This window comes from Dromiciops gliroides, chromosome 2 (genome assembly GCF_019393635.1).
Source record: "Dromiciops gliroides isolate mDroGli1 chromosome 2, mDroGli1.pri, whole genome shotgun sequence".
NCBI lineage: Eukaryota > Metazoa > Chordata > Mammalia > Microbiotheria > Microbiotheriidae > Dromiciops > Dromiciops gliroides.
In genome coordinates this window covers 386,992,104-387,009,058 of record NC_057862.1, presented here as the reverse complement: position 1 = coordinate 387,009,058, position 16,955 = coordinate 386,992,104, and the positions used below count along the sequence as shown (strand labels likewise).

At 42.1% G+C, this 16,955-nt stretch overlaps 1 protein-coding gene across 1 annotated transcript in view; it reads left to right on the top strand.

Moving 5' to 3' along the window:
- Positions 1-16,955, top strand: part of CFAP77 (cilia and flagella associated protein 77) — a 203,707-nt gene that overhangs the window by 149,943 nt on the left and 36,809 nt on the right. Inside the window, exon 5 of the mRNA XM_043985150.1 lies at positions 8,487-8,588. Within this exon, the coding sequence (XP_043841085.1) occupies positions 8,487-8,588 (102 nt within the window). The remainder of the gene's footprint in view (positions 1-8,486; positions 8,589-16,955) is intronic.

Below are 16,955 nucleotides of genomic sequence, written 5' to 3'. Positions count from 1 at the left end.
GAGTTTCTGGGGCATCTGAAAGGATAAGTGACTTGACCAGGGCCACACAGTCAGTTTATATCAGAGTTAGGAGTTAGAGACCTAGCCAGGTCTCTCTGACTTTGAGGCTGATTCTTTATCCATTATGTCATGCTGACTCTTATGACTAAATGTAATGAACAGAAACTGGGCTCATGCCCAAGTCCCATAATCTAAGAAAGAGCGCCAGTTCCCTCAACCTCACATAAACAAAATTCACGGTGCTGATAGGGGAAGTCCCTGGAGTATATGTACAGTTGGGAATTTAGAGAAGCCAGCATCTGCATCTTGCCACTCGCCTTCTTCTTATTGGTTCTGATTGAGGCCTCATTCTGGCACCCCCCAAGAGCACAATCTGTGTCCCATCTCTCCCGTCTCCTGATGCTTGCAGATCTTTAAATGGCACCATCGGATCATGACAGCTCATGAAGTAAATACCTTTGCTTATCTCAGGAATCCTGGGCACTTGCCCAATAGCCCTTGCCTCTTCATCATCATCATCATCATTTGGGAGCCCCCAATACCTTTACAATAGCTACCTTCTTTCCTCCAAGTACTTTCTGCTGATCAGTGTCAAAAAAGCATCGTGAGAGTGGGCAGCTAGGTGGTGCAGTGGATAGAGCACCGGCCCTGGAGTCAGGAGGACCTGAGTTCAAATCCGACCTCAGACACTTAACACTTACTAGCTGTGTGACCCTGGGCAAGTCACTTAACCCCAATTGCCTCACTAAAAAAAAAAAAAAGCATCGTGAGAAAGTGAATCCTTCTATCATCTATCAGTGACCCATGTCTACTATTCATACAGTTTTTCACTGATGTTCTAAACATTTCCTTTTTCTTTCTTATTAGAAAGATCCCATATCCCTGCTTAGTTAAGACAGAGCTCCATTGCTTAGCCAAAAATGTGTTTAATGTTCTTGGAGTAGCGTAGGAATATGAAGGGACAGTAGTCCTCCTCAATGAATGTTCTCTGAAGTTCTAAAAAGAAGCAACACAAAATTCTGCAGCTAGTAGGTTCCAAGCCTCAAAAACTGACCAACTCAAGGGGCAGCTAGGTGGTGCCGTGGATAGAGCACTGGCCCTGGAGTCAGGAGTACCTGAGTTCAAATCCGGCCTCAGACACTTAACACTTACTAGCTGTGTGACCCTGGGCAAGTCACTTAACCCCAATTGCCTCACTAAAAACAACAACAACAAAACCCAACAAAAAAAACCTGACCAACTCAGCTGGATAGAAGACCATTTTCTCCCAGTGGACATATTGATTGGCATGAGGGGTATGTTTATGGTCTCTGCTCCTTGACTTTTTTTTCTTTTTGGTGAGGGAATTGGGGTTAAGTGACTTGCCCAGGGTCACACAGCTAGTAAGTGTTAAGTCTCTGAGGCCGGATTTGAACTCAGGTCCTCCTGAATCCAGGGCCAGTGCTCTATCCACTGTGTCACCTAGCTGCCCCATGTTCTGTGACTTTTTCTGTCTAACGGTAGCCCTCAGGAGTCTGAAAAGCCAGCCCATTAAAGAATGGAATACCATAATAATATTTTAAAGCAGCCAATGACTAGTTTATTAGTTAATGGCTCAAGGAAGAGTCGAGCTAATGTGGTAATGACCAATTTCAATGGGACAATTGTCATTACAAACTATGTTTTATAGCTCAAATGCAAAAGCCCAGTTTTTTTTTTTTAAATTAGCACTTATTTTATGGCTACCCAGACTGGTGTGTTAGAAATCCATGGATACCTGCTCAGGACTGATTTCCTAGTTTCCCACTGAGATAGCCTCCCAGCAAGCTTCTCTCAGTTCTACAATGTAGATATCGAAATAGAAAAGCAGTATTAGGGTAGGAGGTGGGGGGGGGGGCGGGGCGTCAAGTGTGTCATCCCCAGAGTATGCTCTGCTCCTAATTGGCTGTATGAATTTGGGCAAGTCACTTTCTTGTGCCTTCTCCTGGTCTGAAATAAAAAAGGCAGAACAAGTGATTTCTAACATAGAGTATCCTAGATATATGCTATTGTGGACTCATAAATTGCAGTAGCTACTGGTGGAGTGAAAAGAGCACTGGGCCTGGAATTAGGAAGACCTAAGTTCAAATCCAGCCTTAGATACTTACTAACTTTGTTATACTTGGCAATTCAGTCACATAAAGTTTGTCTGCCTCAGTTTCCTCAACTGTCAAATGAGGATAATAAGAGCACCTAAGGATAACAAACAAATATCTCACTAAGTTGTTGTGAGGATTAAGTGAGATAATATTTGTACAGTGCCTGGCATTCAGCAGGCACTTAATAAATGTTTTTTTTTTTTTTACCTTCCCTTCCCCATTCATAAATAGCCCTTTACCATCTGTCTCTAAGTCAGGAATAATACAACACAACAAGTCTTTGTATAACTTTACAATCGAGGAATACCACAATAGAGAGACAGAACATTGTTGTAATGCTTTTAAATTTTTTTCCTTCTTGTTCTGAATTTAACAAACAACCAAACAAAGAAAAATGACATTTCCATAGTCAAAGTAGAACACAAAAAGGATTATATGTGAGAATGTGGATCTCTACTATGTATAGGTTGCTTTTTTGGAAAGTTTATATTCAATTCAACATACAATTTTCAAAGCTGTCCTGCTTGCTGGTGTTTCATTCTGAACTTCATTCAATTCTTTCTTGGACTTTCAAAACATGCTTCAATGACCTTCCTCTTCCTCCTCCCTTCTCCTCCCCCTCCTTTTCCTTCTCCCCTCCTCCTTTACTTTTTTCTTCTAATCTTCATTTAATAAGAAACACTTTTATTTGTAGTTTTGAGTTCCAAATTTTTTCCCTTCTTCTCTCTCTCCCCTCCCCACTCCCTGAGGCAGTAAGCAATCAGATGTGGGTTATACACGTGCAATTATGTAAAATATTACCATATTAGCCATTTTGTACAAGAAAATTTGGATAAAAGAAAAAAATGAAAGAAAGTGAAAAATAGCATGCTTCAATCTATGTTCAATCAACATCAGTTCTTTCATTGGAGGTGGATAGTATGCTTCATCATTAGTCCTTTGGGATTGTCTTGAATCATTGTATTGCTGAAAATAGTTAAGTTGTTCACAGTTCTTCATTAAACAATATTGCCGTCTCTGTGCACAGTGTTCTCTTGGTTCTGCTTACTTCACTATTCATCAGTTCATACAAGTCTTTCCAGGTCTTTTTGAAATAATCCTGCTTGTCATTTCTTATTGTGGGGACCAATTTTTAATTGGGGAGTGCTAGCTAAGCGGCTCGCTGCAATATTGGGGCAAGGAAGGAAACCAGCAGCCTCCCTCAAAACAGAACAAGATTTATTTTAACAAGAACAAACTTAAAAAAAAACACAGGGGGCAGCTAGGTGGCGCAGTGGATAGAGCACCGGCCCTGGAGTCAGGAGAACCTGGGTTCAAATCTGGCCTCAGACACTTAACACTTACTAGCTGTGTGACCCTGGGCAAGTCACTTAACCCCTCAATTGCCTCACTAAAAAAAAAAACAAAAACAAAAAAACAAAAAAACACAAACAGGATCAGTAGGATCAAGGGAAAGGAAATAAAAATGTTGAAAGGGAAATTATAATAACTGAAAAATACCACCGCCCAGGAATCAGCTGAAAATACTCAGCAGAACACCTGTCGCTTTCCAGTTTCCACCTAGAATGCCCAATTCTCCTCCCCCAAACCTAGAAACACCCCACACAGTCCCAGCCAATGGAATGGCCGCTCTGACAGTCACATGACTGCCCTCACTAGGCTTCCAATCACTATAATTTTGCCAGGCCCATGTAGGCGGCAGCGAGTGGTGATGACGTGAGGTGCCAGAGCCCTGGCAATGGCTACAACCAGTGAGTGGAGCACAATGCGGTTTGCAGAGCCCCAGGCCAGTGCTCACCGAGGCATAAAAACCTCAAATAACAATTAATTCTTTACATTATAGAACAATAGTGTTCCATCATCATCATATACCACAGCTTGTTTACTTCTTCTTCTTCTTCTTTTTCTTCTTCTTCTTCTTCTTCTTCTTCTTCTTCTTCTTCTTCTTCTTCTTCTTCTTCTTCTTCTTCTTCTTCTTCTCCTTCTTCTCCTCCTCCTCCTCCTCCTCCTCCCCACCCCCATCCCCAACTACAAAGAGAAAACAATTCTTTCAACAAATTTTAACTTTTATACAAAGTCCTAGACTACTAGAGTTAGAAGAGACTTTAGAGGTCATCTTGTTCAATGAATGACTCTCTTTTATAGCATTCCCAACAAGTGGACATTCAAAGAAAAACACCTTATCTCATTCAATCCAAGCAGGAGGGAGAGGGGAATGGTAGAAGTGGTGAGCACTTTGGGAAAATTGATGAAATAGTCCCATGTATTTGTTCCCGTGGCTGGATTAAAAGTCACCAAAGGAGGACCTTTAAGCAAAGATTATTAGACTGAAATAAGGAATTTAGGATGACATCATCCCAAATATAATTTCAACTGAATATGAGGAGAAAACATTAGCATAAGTTGCTGTTAAACTCATTCCTGGCTAAAGTTACACAATTATACTCTTGAAACCACAGAGTACCATCTATCCATCCAAAGTATTTGTAGACAAAGATCAGTAGACAGAATCATGGGGATGATATATCACCTCCTTAAACAGGTGACAGTGATAAAGGCAAGGAAGGCATATTCCAAATGGAAAGAAGAATATGACCTAATTCCAAAATGGCTTTGGACTTCGAGGAATCTTGTTCAAGTCTCAGATTTGTTACTACCTATGCAGTATCAGTAGATTTTAGGATCATAAATCTAGAGTGGGAAAGGATATTAGAGTCAATTTAATACAGTCCTCTCACTGTACAGGTGAGGAAACTGAGGCACAGAGAGGTTAAGTGGCTTGTCCACTTAGAGCAATTTGGTGGCATAATGGATAGAGAACTGGGCCCGAACTTAAGTTCAAACCTGGCCTCTGACATTTACTAGCCCTGTGACCTTGAGCAAAAAACTTAGCCTCTGCCTGCCTCAATTTCTTTAACAGTAAAATGGGGATAGTGGATATCTCCTAGGGTTGTTGTGAGGATCAAATGAGATAATATTTATAAAATACTTAACACAGTTCCTGGTATATAATAGGCACTTAATTTGTTTCCTTTCCTCTTCTCTCCCTCACTCCCTTCCTCCCTTCCTCTCTTCCTCTCTTTCTCCCTTGTTCCACTTTTCTTTTCCTCCCCTCCCCTCCACTCCCCTCCTTTCCCCTCGCCTCTCCTCCCTCCCTTCCTTCCTTCCTTCCTTGTTGGGGTTGCGGGCCAATGCCCTAACGACGGGGTTGAGGATCAGAGACGATTAATCATTGACACATCAGCACCACATTATGTGTGATAAACTGTGTGCACTTTATTATCCAGGATAGCTCAGTATTTATAATATAAAACCACAAAGTTAATCAAATAAATTCTCTGCAATAATAATTCTAAGAGAATAGGAATAATTTTTCAACCTTTCAGCCTTGATCCGTCAGAACTTGTTTGTACACCTGATTCTCTTGGACCCCTGGGAGGCCAGCCAAGAATTGTCTCTCGAATTCAGGCCTTGACCACAACGTTTCCTAGGAGATTTGCTGCCTCAGTGACCACGGCCCAAGCCTGGGGAGGGAAACTCAGTCAGAGGGGCAACAGAGAGCCTTCTGGGTTCCCCAACACTTCCTTGTCCGGGGTCATGCAGCTAGTAAGTGTCTGAGGCAGTATTTTCACCCAGGGTTCCCAGACTTCAATTACACATCATTTCTGGAATTTAGTAAAATGAGAGGGTAGGACTGAGTAATCCCTAACATTCTTTCCAGTCTTAAATCTTGTAATCTCAACCAGTGTTTATTAAATGGGCAGGCTATGTGCCCATAACTATAGAAGGGGCCTTGACAGAGACAGAAATATGTAAGAGCCTCTGACCTCAAGGAGCTTATAATCTTTAAGGAAAGAAAATATGAAATAATTAGAACATAATACAGTAATATAAAAGAGTATTCCCACCACCATTTAGGGCAGCTAGGTGGAGCAGTGTTGGGCCCAGAGTCAGGAAAACCAGGGTTCAAATCTGGCCTCAGAGACTTACTAGCTGTGTGACCCATGGAAAGTCAATTAACTCTGTTTGCCTCAGTTTCCTCATCTGTAAAATGAGAGAAGGAAATGACAAATCACTCCAGTATCTTTGCCAAGAAAACTTGAAATGGGGTCACAAAGGGTCAGACATGACTGAAAACAACTGAACAACAACACCATTCAATATCATAGAAATTATTAGTGATTGGCTGTATTGTGGGGGAGGAAAAAAGTATCAGACTTGGCTCTTGCCCATAAAGAGTTTATGCAATAAAGAACTAAATCTAATGTAATCAAATGTCAAATTGTATGAAACAATTTGGCAGGAAGGGAAGTGGTCGTGTGGGCTAGAGCTATCCAAGTAGCTATTCCAAAGTTAGACATTCTTTCCCAGGATGACAGATCACTAAGGAAGTTTCTGCAGACATAGGGGATAGGCTACCATTCAGCCTTCCCATCATGCCCCATCCTTACCCCACTGTATGACACCCACTCCCAAACCACGTAGCTACCCAAGTCCCACCAGGACCAGTCCTCTGTAAACCCTGAAATTATTGTCTTTAGCACCTTTGGTGTTTTCACTTGGGACGGTGGCTTTCCCTTTTGGTGGCATTCTGAAAATACAAGCCCAGGAGACAAATTCCGTCGCTGTTGCTTATTATCTATGTGACTTTGGGCAAGTCATCTGACTTCTCCAGGCCTCAGTTTCCTCATGTGTAAAATGAGGAAATTAGATGGTCTCTAATAATGATAATAGCTAAGATTTATATAGCGGTCACAATGTGCCAGACACCATGCTAAATGCTTGACAGTTATCTCATTTGATCCTTACAAAAACTGGGGGGAGGGGTTTAAGATGCTATTATCACCATTTTACAGATGAGGAAACTGAGGCAAACAGAGGTTAAGTGACTTGCCTAGAGTCACACAGATAGCAAGCGTCTGAGGACAAATTTGAACCCAGGTCTTCTCGACTCCAAACCTAGTGCTTTGTCCACTTCACCACCCAACTGCCACAAAATATCTCTAAGGCAAAGCTTCTTAAACTGTGGGTTGCGATCCCATATGGGGTCAAGTAACTGAATGTGGGAGTAGTGAAAAATTTGGCAACAGTGAAAGGTTATGCGTACTTGTTTTACATTTCTCAGGCGAAAAGGGGTCGTGGGTGGAAAAGGTTTAAGAAGCCCTGGTCTGAGATACTATACAGCTCTAAAGCTATGATCTTTCCCCATTCTGCTCAGGAATTTAGGGTCCTGCATTCTCCCTTGATCTCCAATCCAAATCTTTTCTTATTTATTTTATTTTATTTTTCAAATCTTTTCTTAAACACATTTTCCAAAACTCATTGACAATAAAACTTCCACTGACTAATTGACTCACTGTCCAAAGTCTGATACCCAGGCTTGCCCGGTGAAGAGTCCCATTATGCCAAGTTTATCTCCTCCCTTCCCCCAACTAAAATTTCCATTCTCTCAGAGTGGATGTTACAAGGAAAATAATCTGGTTACTTGATTAAAGTAATTCACATTAAGGTATGAATGATTAATAAGCTTAAAGAACCCCAGATAATAATTGCATTTTAGAAGAAGAGCTTGTTAACCCAATGAATATCTAATGGGTAGAGTGTATCATTTGAGCATAGGGGGCCTTCCCAGCCACCATTCCCCACACTTTTTACCATAGTTTTCCTACTCCCAAACCAAAGAAGCAAGACACCCCTTTGGAACTCCCCTTTTGAAATATTGCCAACCTTGCACTAAGGTATAAGGGACTGATAAAAGTTTGCTTTTTAATGAAGAGTATTCACCTTGGACTAAAGCTGGGAAGCTCAAGTGATACAGTTTTAGACATGGGGTAGGGTATTCTTTTGGGCATGGGGCCTTTCCTGCAACCCTGAGCACATGGATAGATGCCTGCTTTGTTAGGGCCATCCCCCAAACAGCAATTCCTTCCATAGGAAGGACCCAGTAAGAACATGATAGCTGTTAAAATCTGATGCTAACTTGATAAAAACAACCATAGATTTGTTTTTAAAAAAACATTCCTGAGATTAAGGAGTGATCTGTTTTGCAACACTGTAACAACAACAACAACAACAACAACAACAATAATAACAATAATCCCCTAACTTGTTCAAATGCTTTTATTTTTTCAAATTGCCTAAATCCCATCTGAACTTTAAAATAACCCTATAATTTAAGCAGCCCAGCTATGTCACAGAAAGGAAACTGATTTTTAGAAAAGTGAAGTAACGCAGTGATTGAGTGACTTCAACCTTGGTCTCTCAGTTCTCAGACCTGGACCCTTTCCATTACATCTGGCTTCCCCTCTAGGCAACCAGTCCTCTTTCCAAGAATGGCTCATCGTTCCTTTCCATTTTCCTTTCTCCTAGGTCACCCTTGGGAGGTTTTATGAGACGAGGACCTGTCAGCTGAGGAAGTATAAACCGCCAGTGAAACTGGACCCTCTTTGGCACATGCCCCACTTTCAAAAGGTTAGTAGGTCCTAGAGTGTGACAAAAACAATTGGGTGTGAAGTGTGAAAAAGGAGAGTGTGACCATGATTGTGTTCTAGCTTTCAAATTCTAGGAAATTGGGGCAGAGAAAGAGATCATAGCAATGGGTGTGTAGGAGTAGCAGCTACTAACTAATAGGAGCCAGGGAAAACTACAAGGCAAGACAATAAGGATAGGATTTGATGTGGAGAGGAAGCATGCCCAACCCCAATGTTGGTGCCCTGGGAAAAAGTCTCATTCCCCCCATGCTAGTTATGGTTCTGGTACATTCCCTCTCTTGGCCAGGCCCAGCTAGGGTAAAGTGCCACTTGCCATTTCTTACTTCATCCATTCCTAAGTGTAATTTTTACTGAGTTATAAACAATTGCCCTTCGGCAACAACAAGCAGCACTCATTAAATGCCCACTATGTGATGAACACTGCTCCCTTACTTCAAATGTGGCCTGCTCAATGTTGGAAAGGGATAGGTCTGTACAAGGGGGCCCTGCTATTCCACCTCTTGGGGAAACCTCCCGACAGTGATGGGTTCATTTGAGTCAAGAAGGCTTTTTGTCTTGCCCTGGAGTTATGTTTCTGGAAAGCTCAGACATTTGCTGATGCTCTAAACAGCCTGCCTAACAGTGTCTTGGTGGAGGCGGGAACCCATGGTCACTAGATTTTGATTCAAGTTCACAAAACTCACCTAAATTGGTCCGGATAAGTATCACAGTTAAGATTTCATGTTCAGGCAATGGTTCCTTGTATTAAACTCAACTTCTTGTTCTCTTGTGGGAGCATCCTCATCCTAGTCAGTTGCTGGCAGCAGGTTAAACATCAGGAAAAATAAGGTGCCAGTTAAGAGTTAGGGGTATTACATAGAGGAAGTGGAAAGGCAACAGTTTAGGGGACAATGGCTCCATGGGCTGCACAACTCCCAGCCTGATTTGGTACTGGGGAAATGGTAGGCAGCAGAAATCTTTCCCAGCCCTCATTGTGGGCAGAGAACTGGGGGTTGTTCTGTTGAGCTAAACTGCAATTTAAGCAATGAAGAGGGATGGTGGCTTCCTGAAGCTAATGCACTTGAACAAGATGCAGAGTTTCACGGGAGAAATATGTTTTGCTCCACCTTGATGTATTCCTCTTATGTCCTGCCTAAGTCAGATCCATTAGCATATGTCAGTGATCATCTCCCCCAGCTGCCTGTCAGCACAGAGCCACTGCTGCAGGTAGTGTCAGGGAAAGAACATGACCGATCACTGTTGAACAGATTGTGGAAGTCACACGAGATATGTGAGGAGGGGGGAGCAGCCACTTTAAACCTCTTCTCACCCCAGACCTTTACATCACCATCCGTTTTTCAGTCTCTGTCTTTCTCGATTTTTTTTTAATTTTCAAGAAAACTCCCAATCACTCCTCTTTCACACACACAGGTTTAATACCTTCCACACTCTCCTTGCTGGCCTTTCTTTCTTTCACCCTTTTCTTTCTTTCCTCTGGTTTTCCACCTGCATTTTGGAGGACGGGTCCATCTGGAGTTCTCTGGCTATAAAAGGTCAGCAAATAGTTTTCTCAACCAGAGTAAAATGCCCTTAATCCTTCCCTAGCTCCCAACTTTAACTTCCCCCACCCAAGTCCGCCCCCCCCCCCCAGAGCCATGATATCAGGATCTGGAACATATACATAGCGATGGAAACAACATTCAATCAAGTTTCAGATTCTTTTCTCCCCAACAAAAGAAATTAAATATTCCTTCTGCTTGTCATCTGGGAAAGACTTCCCAAACCCTTGCATGTAGTAGGAGCCTCAGTTAATAATTTCTGAAGGCTTGCATGAATACATAAATGAAAGGACATCCACTTTTAAAAATGCAATTTCCTTCTGAATGGTTTTATCTCAGAGAAAATCAGAATCGGATCCAATTTGACCTTAGGAAATCCACAGTTTTCGATGCAGATATTCTTATTCTAGTTCTTGGCTTCTATTTAGCCAACAACTACACTGATAATGGTAATCTCTAGCATTAGTAAGTACATCATTTAAAATTTTTGTTCAAAACACATGATCTCATTTCATCTTCACAATACCACTTCCCCTTCCTACCCCAAGTGGTAAACAAAGCAGAGACTGACTGATAGCCCAGTTTTCTGTCTGAGGAAACTAAGACGGGGGAAATCAAATGACTTGTCTAGAGCTACAATGAGCATGAAAGGACTGGGACCCAGGACTTTCATCAGGTGCTCTCTTTTCAGCATGATCCTGGAGCCAAGATAGGGTGGTAGCAATGTTTTATTTCGATTTCTATGGCTCAAAGAGTTCTAAGAATGGTCCTTGTGCTTACTCCGCCTATGAAAAGCGTCTGAGAATAAGGGCGTACCGCGTTTACAGACCTCTAGAGATGGAGACTTCTGCCGCCACAGCTCAAACGTGCTCCTGCCGACGGCCTCTTCTTGGCACCTCCCGGAGCTCCACTGCCAACTGCCATTCATTTAGCCATTAAACAGGTTTGGGATCAACTTTGGGGACTGTGAGCGCTTTCAGAGCACGAATGCTCCTGGGAATATTTATCCCTCTCCCCTTTTCTCAGTTACAGTGGGTAAAGGCTGTGCCATTGTAAGCGCATTAACCTTTTTTTTCTTTCCCCCCTTTTAAGAGGACTGGTATTGGCTTTGCCTGTATGCTCAGAGTATCAGCAGGGGCTTTGTACTCTTCCTGCAGATCACTTCCCCCTTGATCCCCCAACTCTGCCCCCTTCCCCCAACCCCTTTCTCCTCTCCTTGTTTATCAGCCCCCTCTCCCCCGCAGCCCCCCTCAGCCTTCTCACTCCCAATCCCCCATCTCCATTATGACGGGAAAAAAATCTTTTCCAAAAAAGTTAAACCTGTCACAATGATGGATAACCTAAATGGACTCTCCCCCCTCATGAACAGATGTCGAAACTGAACTCTGTCAGAAATAATTAAACACCTTTCACACAGAAAAGCGGCAGGCAGGGGCGCGGGGAGCACGCTCATTCTGTTGGGTCAACTCAAGTTAGCAAACTTGCTTCTCCAAAAACTCAGTGAGTCTATAAATGGCGATGTTTCTATGAGAGAATCCACCACTCGCTCCCACCCCTGGCCCCAATCCTGCACAGGAGTCTCTCTTGTGTCTGAGGTGGGAGAGACCAATGCATGGAGAATAAACAATCCCTCTCTGGAACTCATTCTTGCCAAACCTCACTCCTCTATCTGCCCCCAGGAAGAGGCAGAGGTATGGACAGACTAGAGACTTTCTCTCTCTCTGCAACTGACTGCAGTCCTATAGTGGACCTATATTCCCAGTATTTATAATCCCAGCACTTACACAAGGGTTGGCACATATTAAGTACTTGATAGATGTTTTTCATCCATCCATCCTTACTGTAATGACCAGTAGGAATAGGAGGGTAGGGTTAGAGTTACTCTGACATACAACTTCACTGGAGAGGAGGATTCACCATTAGGCATGAGTTTCTCATGATGGATTTAAGAGTCATGATTGAGACATTTTTCTGGACATAGCCAATGCAGGAATTTATTTTGCTTGACTATCATATGTCTTTGTAACAGGGGTTTTGTTTTTCTTGCTTTCTCAGTGGGGGTGGAAGGGAGGTACGAAGGAGAAAAGACAGATCTTTATTTTATTTTTTATTTATTTTATTTTTTTAGTGAGGCAATTGGGGTTAAGTGACTTGCCCAGGGTCACACAGCTAGTAAGTGTTAAGTGTCTGAGGCCGGATTTGAACTCAGGTACTCCTGACTCCAGGGCCAGTGCTCTATCCACTGTGCTAACTAGCTGCCCCCAGATCTTTATTTGAAAATAAAATACAATTCAGTTTTTAAAGGTGTTAAGAAAAGGAGAAGAGAAAATAGGGACTCATAAGGGTGGTAAAACCCAGGACCAAAAGTCAGATCGGGACCTTTCCTCTCAGATCAAAGACATTTTGGGGAAAGAACTCATTGTTTTTGTTGATTATGTCACAAGGTGACAGGCCCTTTGTAGATTCTCCCTGAGTGTGCATTACTGTCTTTCACGAATGTCTGCCTGGAAGCTATGGGAGGTAACTGTGGTGGAGAAAGAGAAGAAAAGGGCTGATGTGTTCTTGGGGTTGTTTGTGTGCTCAGGAGTAGGAAATATATGGTAGAAAAAGCTTTGACCAGTTGATAGGATTCCTACATTTTTGCCCTGGATTTGGCTACAGACAAGCTGTGTGATCTTGGACAAGTCACAACTCCTCACTAATCCTTATTTTTCCCCATATGTAAAATAAGGCCACTGGACTAGATGATTTCTAAGGTCCCTTTCAGCACTAAGCATCCTATGAGTATAGAATGGACAGGTGGCTGGATCAGTGGGTGGCTGGACAGAGTGGGGTGGGATGAGCACCATTCCCAGATATCCCAGTGTTTCTTGGCAAGATCTTAGGTATGTCATGGGCTGAAAAGGGTTGGGAAACACCAACCTTATCTGGCAACAGGGGAGCAATACTGAGGCATTAGGCCTAAAGACTGAGTGAGAGGCATCCCCCACTCAAAGCACTCTTGGCATAAACCTCTGTAGGACAGATCTCAGCAGGACACTCAAGTCAATCCAAACCAGATGGTTTATTCTTTTTATAAAGGTCTCTTAGGACAGAGGCTCCTGTTCCACTGTGTGATCATCCTTAGTGTTGAAAGCATCTTCCTAGTGTCTTAACTGAATTCTAACTTGCTACAATTAAAGCCCATTTCCTTTTACTTGACCTCAGTCAGCCACAGAAATCAAATATGTGAATTGTCCCCATGCATCATCGGGCTACTGACCTCCTGAGCTCTCCTTACTTCCCTGTACTTGCCCACACACAACTATGAAATCATAGAACTCATGGAATGTCAGAGCTGAAAAGGTCCTTTGAACATAGGCTATTACAAATGAAAAAGACCATAGAACATAGAATGCCAAAAAGATAGAAGGGGTCTTAGAACACAGAATGTTAAAGCTGGATGAGGTCTTTGAATGTAGAAAGCTCAGGCTAAAAGGGTTTTTAGAGCACAGAAAATATGAGCTAGGAATAGCCTCTGTGTGTGTGTGTGTGTGTGTGCGCGCGCGCACGCGCTGAACCCCATTGGCAGTCTGGTAGTGCCTATGGAATCCATCTCAGAACAGTGTTTTAAAACGTATAAAATAAAATACAAAGGATTATAGAGAAAGCCAATTATACTGAAATTCTGTTATCAAGATATTTTAAAAATAATGTTCACTGAGCCCAGGTTAAGAACTCTTGATCTAGTTCAATTCTGAAGTCCAGAAGTATTTAAACCAATATTCCTAGATCCCTTTCAACTAGGGAACCTGCCTAAGGCTTCCAAGGCAGCCATCCTAAGCCCAAATTCCTGTACAGCCCCTGTCCCCCAAAGAACTTTGTCTCTCCTCCATGGCACCAACAACTACTGATATTACATAGTCATTCAGTCACTAAAGTATGGACAAATAGACAATATTTTCATCTGGCTGCTGGTTTCAGCCCCACTGGTTTAGAATAATGGCACATGCTATTAAGCTAACAGTTTGATTTACAAGCTTTCGTGCTCTGAACCCTAGGTTCTGACTCTGTGTCTCTGTGAAAGACTAACCCTGCCTTTAGTCTCCTGGGCCCAGCTCGCTGATATAATAGGAAGAGGTGAAACATGACGGCACAATCAGCCAAGCAGTGACATTTGGAGTTGCAGTTGATTAGTGAAAGCTGCTGAATCTAAGAAAGGATTTTCCATTCTACCTTTAAGCTCTTTTACAAATCATAACAGGCTGGGAAGTTAACTCGCCGCTAAACCCTGGGGGAGAATGGCTCCCTTGTCTGTTTATTCATCCTCTTTCCATTCTCCCCCACTCTTCCCCCCAAAAAAGGAAAAAAAAAAGAGATCCTGGCTTTTACTGTTAAAAAGATCTTTCTCGTGGATTCCATCTTTTCCTATCCAGTTCAAATGATGGAAGAACTTTCCAAGCTATTCTCTCCAAGCCTAGGAAAGAAAAATGTCAGGTCCACTATCCCCTCCCAGGGAAATCTGAATCAGTGAGGAGGCTAAGAACCCTCCAGCTTTCTTTGCACTGCAATGCAAGGCACCTCATGTTTCTAGGTAGGGCAGCAGAGCAGTGGGATTAGGAGCAGTGGGAGAATCATGGAATGCATCAGACATCATAAGGAACAATGGGAAGAGGGATTCCGAAGTCCAGAGGAGAATGCCATTCTTTAAGTATAGATATACCTTCCTTCAAATCAAATTATTTTGGAGAATTCCCAAATTATTGCATTGAGAAGGTAGAGGATTAAAATTGGTTTTCCTCAAACCATAACCTCCAAGTTACAGATTCTTTTTAGATGGTACCTGCTCATGAGGTGATAGTAGAACTATTTTTTGAAGGGACCAAACCTGTTTTCATATGCAAAGTTCTCTCTAAGGAACTCTCTCAACCAATGAAGATTGGCACTTTCTCTGCAACTTACATCCCTAGAAAACCTAGGGTATTGCTTTGTGTCAGGGGAAGAACTTGAACCCAAGTCTTCCTGTGTCCTTGGGCAAGTCACTCAACTACCCTGACCTCTATCTCCATCCTCATCTGTAAAATAAGCATTCAGACTAGATGGTCCGAGGGGGCCTCTTTAAGTTCTATATCTGTGATCCCATCGTAATAATAATTTCTGACTCCAAGGCTACCAGCTCTCTATCTGTTATGCCACCTTGCCTCTCCTGTGGTAGAAAAACATGGATAGAAATGAAATGCTGCAGTGGAAGATCTGAAACTTTTTTTGGAAGATCTGAAAACTTGGAAAGACAACAAGGAGAAAAAGAAAACTGGGGCTTGTGGAAAGAACTGGAACTAGTCCCATTGATTCCTTTGTGGCAGTGGGGTTCTTCCATCTCCTTTGGGAACATAACTTAATTTTATAATGAAAGCCCATGGAAAAACATAGTTCAACACAGAAAAAGATTTTAAAGACAACATTCCAAACAGTATGTATTTTCTAAATGCCTAACTGTACCTGTCACTTCTTCAAAACCCTGGTGAGTCTTCATTTCTGTGGAATACCTTTTAAAATCTTACATCTGGCAGTTGTTAGGTACATGATGTACCAACTATTTATTTTTTTTTACTTTTTTTTTTTTTGGTGAGGTAATTGGGGTTAAGTGACTTGCCCAGGGTCACACAGCTAGTAAGTGTCAAGTGTCTGAGGCCAGATTTGAACTCAGGTCCTCCTAACTCCAAGGCCAGTGCTCTATCCACTGAGCCACCTAGCTACCCCTCTACCAACTATTAAAAGGAAGTTCTTCCTTCTATCTTACTTGAATTCTTTCTACTTTGATAAAGCTTTTTTTTCTTGCTCTAGCACCAGATTTTTAATTTCTTCCCTTGCCTGGTCTTAATGAAGTTTGGCTCAGGAAAGCAGGAATCACATGGCACATAGCTAGCAGCAGGTTCCAACAGAGAAACAAAATTAGAAGAGCTTCACTCAGCCAAACTCGTGGTTCAGTTTTTGGCAATTGTCAAGGGGGCAGGGACTGAATCCTGACCTTGGTGACACTGTATCTTACATGAGTAGAACCTAGCTGATTTTATGTGGAGATAGGTATTCCGAGTTAACCTAAGTGATAAGCTTAATGGATATTGAGAAAAGGGACTAGCTGGGGGTTCTGGTCTTTCACCTCCCTTATAATTTTGATCCTGTTTATCCAACTCTCCAAAAAGTCCTGGTCTATGGTCCTTGGAGATTCTGCCCCAGGACCGGCTCAAAGGCCTGGCCAAATTGACCAGATGCATGAGCTAAATAAGAAGTATAGTTCATATTTATGTGAAATTTTATAGTTTATAAAACATTTTCCTTTTAAAAACCCAACCCATTGGAGTTGGATAATACAAATGTTATTAATAATCTCTGTTTTATAAATGAAGAGCATGAGGCTCTAAAAGGTGAAATTAATTACCACAAGTTATGAAACACAAAGGGCAGCTAGGTGGCACAGTAGATAGAGTGCTGGGCCTGGAGTCAGGAAAATTCATCTTCCTGAGTTCAAATCTCGCCTCTGACACTTATTAGCTGTATGACTTTAAATCACTTAAACCTGTTTGCCTCAGTTTCTTCATCTGTAAAATGAACTAGAGAAAGAAATGACAAATCATTCCAGTATCTCTGCTAAGAAAACCCCAAATGGAGTCATGAAGAGTCAGACACGATAGAAACAGCTGAACAACAACATAGCATAAACCCAGGTCTTTCTAACTCCCATTCCAATGCTCTTTTCACTTTACTATTTAATGATGATGATGATAATAGCTAGCATTTCTTTTGTGCTTTAAGGTTTGTGAAGCACTTTA